This window comes from Syngnathoides biaculeatus, chromosome 4 (assembly GCF_019802595.1).
Source record: "Syngnathoides biaculeatus isolate LvHL_M chromosome 4, ASM1980259v1, whole genome shotgun sequence".
NCBI lineage: Eukaryota > Metazoa > Chordata > Actinopteri > Syngnathiformes > Syngnathidae > Syngnathoides > Syngnathoides biaculeatus.
The window spans coordinates 12,013,144-12,020,037 of NC_084643.1; the positions used below are offsets into that span (position 1 = coordinate 12,013,144).

The 6,894-nt window shown below is 55.6% G+C and overlaps 1 protein-coding gene across 3 annotated transcripts; it reads left to right on the top strand.

The window, feature by feature from the left end:
* The first annotated feature begins 170 nt into the window (after positions 1–170).
* Positions 171–6,767, top strand: chek2 (checkpoint kinase 2). 3 transcript variants are annotated; one of them, XM_061817406.1, is made up of 15 exons: positions 238–477; positions 1,923–2,190; positions 3,312–3,436; positions 3,510–3,642; positions 3,696–3,783; positions 4,087–4,183; positions 4,263–4,316; positions 4,719–4,783; positions 4,848–4,947; positions 5,024–5,110; positions 5,174–5,337; positions 6,105–6,220; positions 6,297–6,382; positions 6,459–6,527; positions 6,626–6,767. In XM_061817406.1, exons 2-15 carry the CDS (start codon positions 1,929–1,931, stop codon positions 6,713–6,715), a joined length of 1,536 nt encoding a protein of 511 aa, XP_061673390.1. In that variant the 5' UTR covers positions 238–477; positions 1,923–1,928; the 3' UTR covers positions 6,716–6,767. The 3 variants fall into 3 exon arrangements, with proteins under 3 accessions (XP_061673388.1, XP_061673387.1, XP_061673390.1); XM_061817404.1 differs by having other exon boundaries at positions 171–319; positions 5,024–5,337; XM_061817403.1 differs by having other exon boundaries at positions 236–477; positions 5,024–5,337.
* Positions 6,768–6,894: the final 127 nt, after the last annotated feature.

Genomic DNA, 6,894 nt, shown 5'->3' on the forward strand with positions numbered 1-6,894 from the left:
ACCATCTGACAAGTCCAGCGAGGACTTTGGTCAACAAAACGGAGCCGAAAGAAAGTCGACAAGCAACCAAACATTTTAGAAAAAACGAATTAGAAACAAACAAAGTGGCTCCCGTGTGTGGACACGTGACACCACGCGATTATCGATTATTGATCATCCCTGGTACCGGAAGTCTGGGGTCTCACGTGACCGAGCTCCTACTGCCCCATTGGTCGACTCGACCGGTGACGTGAAAGAAAACAAGGCTTGTACTTCCTGTCGGGCTCGCGCTTAAACTTGAAGAGAACAAACAAGACGAAGGCGGCGCGCGTCAAATAAGGTCAAAGAAACAAGCTCGAGCTTTGCTCGGCTCGGCTCGGTTGGTCTTGGCTTCTTTTGGCCGTCGGCTTGTCACACGGGACACATTTTGCGCTATTTTGCTCGTTTATTTCCGCCGAGTGGCTGGAGACAGCGGCGCCTTCTAATAGCCGATCTCAGGTCAGATTTCTCCAGTTCACAAGTCCTTCCGAAATCTCCTCCTCGCTGCTCTCAAATCAGTTTTTACTTGCGCCGCATGTCCCCTTCATAATCACTTCGACTCATTTGGGAGAAACTTCCGAAGCTGGAGGCGTCGTTTTTTTTGTTTGTTTTTCATTTTATTTTTGGGTGGGGTCTTTCGTTTTGTTGTTGTTGTTGCCACATTTACCCACTTCTTCTTCTTCTTCTTCTTTTCCTTTGGGCTTGTCCCGTTAGGGGTCGCCACAGCGTGTCATCTTTTGCCATCTAAGCCGAACCTTCTCCTGCGTCTTCCTCTCTCAACACCCCAACCGCCCTCACGTCTTCCCTCACCACATCCATCAACTTTTTCTTTGGTCTTCCTGTCTCTCGCTCTTTTGCCTGGCAGCTCCGTCCTCAGCACACTTCCACCAATATACTCACTCTCTGGCCTCGGAACATGTCCAAACCATCGAAGTCTGCTCTCTCGAATCTCGTCTCCAAAACATCCAACTTTGGCTGTCCCTACCTCTAATGAGCTCATTTCTAAATCCAATCCGACCTGCTCACTCCGAGCGAGAACCTCAACATCTTCATTTCTGCCACCTCCAGTTCTGCTTCCGGTTGTTTCTTCAGAGCCACCGTCCGTCTCTAATCCGTACATCATGGCCGGCCTCACCGCTGTTTTGTAAACTTTGCCGTTCTTCATCCTAGCGGCGACTCTTCTGTCACATAACACACCAGACACCTTTCGCCAGCTGTTCCAACCTGCTGGGACCCGCTTCTTCACTTCCTGACCACACTCACCATTGCTCCGGGTAGTTGACCCCAAGTATTTGAAGTCGTCCACCCTCGCCATCTCTTCTCCCTGTAGCCTCACTCTTCCCCCTCCACCTCTCTCATTCACGCACATATATTCTGTCCCACATTTACCCACTATTTCCTGTTAAATTGTATGTCGAATTGGGGAGGAACTCCTAATGCAGGAGTTTTTGAGTTGGAAAAGGTTGAAGCGTCGGCCAGAACTTGTCTTTCTCCCCCCAAAACATTCGTCTGAACATGAAATGAGATGAGTACAAATGTGTCAGTTTAACCCGTCTTTACAGGTTCAATATATCCTGCCACAAAGCTCGAAATCAATTCATTTCCCCCTCAAAAGCCGTTCGAACCTTGCAGCCCTTCAGAGACGGCCGCCATTTTGTTGTTCAATGGAGAAAAATGCCACTTTGGTCTTCTATAAAACGGAATGGAGGGTGAAAAATGCATCGTGTCATAGGTCATCAGAGGTCCGGCGGAATCCCTCTGACCTCCAAAGTCTTCAAGGTCTCGTCATGCATCTGGCCCGACTGTTGCCGAATCCTTTTCAACCGGAAGTAGTCCCGGAGGGCCGAAAAGGACGGGGATTCCGGGCCTTCACTCGTCACCCTCTGTATCTGTCCAATTTGCAGGCTCCGATGTCCCAAGAGGTTCCGAACGAGCGGGAGGGGTCCCCGTCCCGGGCCCGGTCCACGCTGTCGCCCTCCCGGGTCCAGTCCAAGTCCCAGAGCGGCTCCAGCTCTTCCGGCGGGCCCCCGTCCGGCAGTCAGTCGTCCAGCGGCTCCGGGACGCTGAGCAGCGTGGACACGCTTCCCGTCACGTTGCCGTCCGTCTCCGAGGAGCCGGAATGTCAACCTTGGGGCCGCCTGCTGCCCATGCAGAACGGCTTCCGCGCTCACGGTGGGTCGGCGCCCCTTTTCCTTCTTCGGGGAGGGAAGTCCAAATGTTTTTCTTTTTTCTCGTCAGACCTCAAGTAGGCGTCACGTGCAAAGCGGGCAAATTTGGAAAAACAAACGAGAGGCCGCAAAAAAGCCCGGACGAAAACAAACCGGACGTGTGACCTTGTGTCTTTTTTAAATGGCATCGATCAAACAAAAGCCCAAATTTTCCCTTTTTCTGCAATATTCCGACCGTAACCCGAGGCGGAAAACGGGACACGCGTCTGTCGATTGGTCCAATGCGGAGCAGGCGGGTCACGGGCCCGTTTGCAAGTCAACGCTCGAAAGGAAAGGAAAGCAATTGATGGAAATGTCCAAAAATAAGTTCCCGTGGCATCGGACGCAACTAGAAAGAAGGAAGGACCGACCGCCAGAAAGCGACTTCATTGGCAAAATCGCCATCATCGGTCAGGATACCATCGATTAGGGATCGTGACCATTGGACGACAAAAACACGGGCGAGAAACCTTGCGGACTTCCTCCCTGCCTCCCTCCCTCGTCGACGTCCGAGATCGAGAGGCAAGATCCGCCCAGGCAAGCGAGCCGAGCCCGCTCGTCAACAACCGGGTGACACTTCGGAAGCGTAAAAACTCCTCAAAATCTCTGCACGAGTTACTTGACCTTCATCGTTGGTGTCAAATTCATGCGTCTTTTCTTTTCTTTTTGCCGTCGCTTTCTTTATTTTTGCCGCGTCTGTTTTTCATTTTCAAACGTTACCCGGACTCAAAGGACTCTCGGGTACGACGTCGGGCCAACTGTCCTTCGGGCACGGCGGGAAAACAACAACTTTCTCTTGGTTCTCTTTTTGCATTCAACGAATTGACTATTTTTGTCCTGTTCGCCCGTTGGAGCAGCAGATGTGGACGGTCTGCGTCCTTTTTATCCTTGAATAGTTGTCACTCAACTCCTCAACTGGTCGCCAGCCAATCGCAGGGCACATCGAAACAAAGAATCAGCCGCACCCGTGGGAGGAAAGGGGAGCGCCCGCCCGGAGAAGGGGTTCGAACCCGGGTCCTCGCGACTGTGAGACGGACCAAAGCCTTTTGGCGATGTTTCAGTTGACGGCGTTTTTCTGCTTTTCAGACTGCGTGGAGGACGAGTACCTGTTTGGCCGAGACTCGGCTTGTAATTACGTCCTGGACGATCCCGATCACAGAGGGTCCTTGCGATTCCGAATTTACAGCAAGAAGCACTTCAGGATCTACAGGGTAGGCCTCCTCCTCCTCCTCCTCCTCCTCGCTCGAAAGACCACCTTAAACCCCCCACCACCACCAACCGCAGGAGGGCAACGAGACGTTCATTCAGGACCTAAGCAACAACGGGACCTTCGTAGACGGGACCAAAATCGGACGCAACAAGAAACTTCCTCTGGTCAACAACGCCGTGCTGGCGCTGTCGGAGCAACGCAACAAAGGTAAACGCGACGGCGCCCGCGACGACCCGGACGATGACGTCATCTTTCTTCAGTGTTCGTCTTCATCGACCTGTCCGACGAAGAGTCCACGTTGCCCGCCGAGCTTCGTGACAAATATCTGCTGACTCGGCGGATCGGGACGTGAGTGTTGCGTCGCGGCCGTCGGGCGATGTCGCTTCCCGGGGCGGGCGATGTCGCTTCCCGGGGCGGGCGACGGCGCTTCCCGTGGGGTGTGACGTCGCTTCCCGTGGGGTGTGACGTCGCTTCCCGTGGGGCGGGCGATGGCGCTTCCCGTGGGGTGTGACGGCGCTTCCCGTGGGGTGTGACGGCGCTTCCCGTGGGGCGGGCGACGGCGCTTCCCGTGGGGTGTGACGTCGCTTCCCGGGGCGGGCGACGGCGCTTCCCGTGGGGTGTGACGTCGCTTCCTGCGCGGGTGTCTTTCAGAGGCGTGTGCGGGGAGGTGAAGCTGGCGTTCGAGCGCTCCACGTGTAAAAAGTTTGCCGTGAAAATCATCAAGAAGAACAACTTCAAATCGGAAGGGGCGAGTATCGGACCTGCGCTCTCGTCTCGTCGGGTCGACCCCGCCCCCTGACGCTCTCTCTCTCTCCGATCCATCGCAGACGGCCACCAGAAACGCCGAAACGGAGATCGAAATTCTTCAACGGATCGACCACGTGAGCTTTTTTTTTTTTTTTTTTTTTTGGCCTTTTATTGGGTGGGACGTCCCGGTGGGGTTCTGGGTTTCTGCACGATACGGTTAGCGGCCCCCAAAGAACACGATGAGGGCGGTGGTGTACAACCCGAGGCCCGGGGACCGGGACCGGTCTGCCACATCATTTTCTGTGTGTATCCACTTCAAAGAATATGCTTTTTTTTTTTTTTTTTTTGCCAACTCCCCCTCGTAAAAAACAGCAGTTGAACATTTTTTTCCCCCCTGATTTGGAAACTCCATTCGATGTGTCGATAGCCAAAGTTTTTCTTTACTGGGAATTTTGTCGACTTGGGGGGGGGGGGGGGGTCGAAAGGACGGGCGGAAGGCCGACCCTGATCGGCGCGTCGCTTTCGTTTGGCTGCAGCCGTGCCTCATCAAGACGCAGGACTTCTACCAGACGGACGACACCTTCTACATCGTCTTGGAGTTGTGAGCGCGGACGCCGGCCGGCCGGCCGGCGCGTGCGCGCTTGCTAACTTTCGTCATGTGACAGGATGGAGGGCGGCGAGCTCTTCCAGCGCCTCAAATCTCAACAGCGACTCAGCGAGGACACGGCCAAACTTTACTTTTATCAAATGTTGGAAGCGGTGCAGGTGAGACCGCGCGGTCTGGAAGGTCGGTTACGGCCGCAACACGCTCACCGACCGGACGTGTTTTGTGTCCACGTAGTACCTGCACGCCAAGGGCATCATCCACCGCGACCTGAAACCGGAGAACATCCTTCTGTCCTCGCAGGACGACGACTGTCTGATCAAGGTCGGTGAGCGTCGTCACGGCAACGCGCCAACGCGCACTCGGGTGACACCCCCCGGCCGTCAGGTGACGGACTTCAACCAGTCGCGGATCCTGGAGGAGGCGGCCCTGATGCGGACGTTGTGCGGGACGCCGGCCTACCTGGCGCCCGAAGTCCTGACGCACGCCACCGCCGGCGGCTACGGCCTGCCCGTGGACGCCTGGAGCCTCGGCGTGCTCCTCTTCGTCTGGTACGCGGAGCGCGGTGCTCAAACCTCACCGAAATGGGGAAAAACAGTTCACTTTTGTCTTGAGTTCCGTCGAGACCGTCGACCCCTCGTCCCAAAGGCAACAGCGACCAACAGAAATCGTCGGCGACCTGTCGCCCCGCAAATTGGCAACGCTTTGCCTTTCGTCGGGAGCCGTCGTGCCAGGAAAGCGTTGCGATGGGCTGATTTGCGGCCATTTACGGGGGCGACGCGTCGCGGCGGGATTGCGCCGCCCGGCGTCGAGCGCTCGTTGTCTTTTTTTTATCTCAAAGATGAATTTGCAACCGCGTCGGCGCTTACGAGCGTGATGCAACCAAAACGTTGACATCGCAATTGATGAACTGGTTGTCCGATAATTTTGTCTCCCAATAATATTCTCGGCGACGTTATGAACACTCCCGACCGGTTCGAACGTCTGCGGAGCAGGGTTCGAACTCCGCCCCCGCCTGAGTGCGTTCTTCCCGCGTCCCAAAAATTGTCAACGTTCGAGCGGTGCTTTTGTTTCTCTGTGCCCCGCCGCGATCGGCCGACAACCCGTTGAGGGCGTGGCCGCCACCCGGCCGAAGCGATCTTCCGGCTCAGGTTCCGGCTCTTGCGAGGATAAGCGGCTGCGGTGACGGCCGAACGCAAATGTTTTTTTTCTCCAGCTGAGGTTCCGCTTCTGTTCCCCAAAAAAATGGGCAAGTGCTTGAGCGCCACCTGCCGCCAGAGTGCTCCTCCTGACGCGCACGTCCAATGTGTGTGCGCAGCCTGTGCGGGTACCCGCCGTTCCACGAGAACTTCTCAACGCTGTCGGTCAGCGAGCAGATCGTCCAAGGCCAGTTCACCATGGTGCCGTCCAAGTGGCGCCACGTGTCCGACCGGGGTGACGTCGCCGCCGTCGTCGTCGTCGTCTCCGTGTCGTTCTCGCGCTTACTCGTGCGCGTGTGCGCTTGTGACAGCCAAAGACATGGTGAGGAAGCTCCTGGTGGTGGAGCCCGCCAAAAGGATGAGCATCGACGCCGCCCTCCGGCACCCCTGGATGCAGGTCCTCCTCATCGCCGTGACGACCGCCTCCGGGACGGTCCTCGTCACTGTGTGTGTGTGTGCTTGTGTGTCTTTAGGACCCTGTGATGTTGGCCAAAGCTCACAAACTGATGTACCCGCCTGCAGAAGCTGAGCATGTTGCCACGGTAACCACACGCACACGTGCTGTTGGGAGGAAACGCTAACTTCCTTAGCATGTTAGCGTGTAAGTCGGTGTAACCAATGAGAACGCCTGTGATGGCAGGAGGCGGAGCCCGCGTCGTCAAGGAAACGACGGCGAGAAGACCGCGACGACGAGCGGCGGCCTGCCAAACAAGCTCCGCCCACCAGCTGAAGTAGACGGAAATGACTCAAGTATTCCAATAAAGTCGTGTATTTTATTATTATTATTATTTTTTACCTTCCTGTCTGTGTTGTGTTGTGTTCGTGGAAATAATCATTAGTTGTATGCTGAAGCCGTTTGAAAAATAGGAAAACGGGGAAGGTTTGGCGGAATCCGAGTTTGTTCCTACC

Coding starts and splice junctions, on each gene's coding strand:
- chek2 (XM_061817404.1), top strand. CDS start 1,929: ATGTCCCAAGAGGTTCCGAACGAGCGGGAGGGGTCCCCGTCCCGGGCC. Junction 2,191..3,311: donor GAACGGCTTCCGCGCTCACG/GTGGGTCGGCGC, acceptor TCTGCTTTTCAG/ACTGCGTGGAGGACGAGTAC. Junction 4,184..4,262: donor ACAACTTCAAATCGGAAGGG/GCGAGTATCGGA, acceptor GATCCATCGCAG/ACGGCCACCAGAAACGCCGA.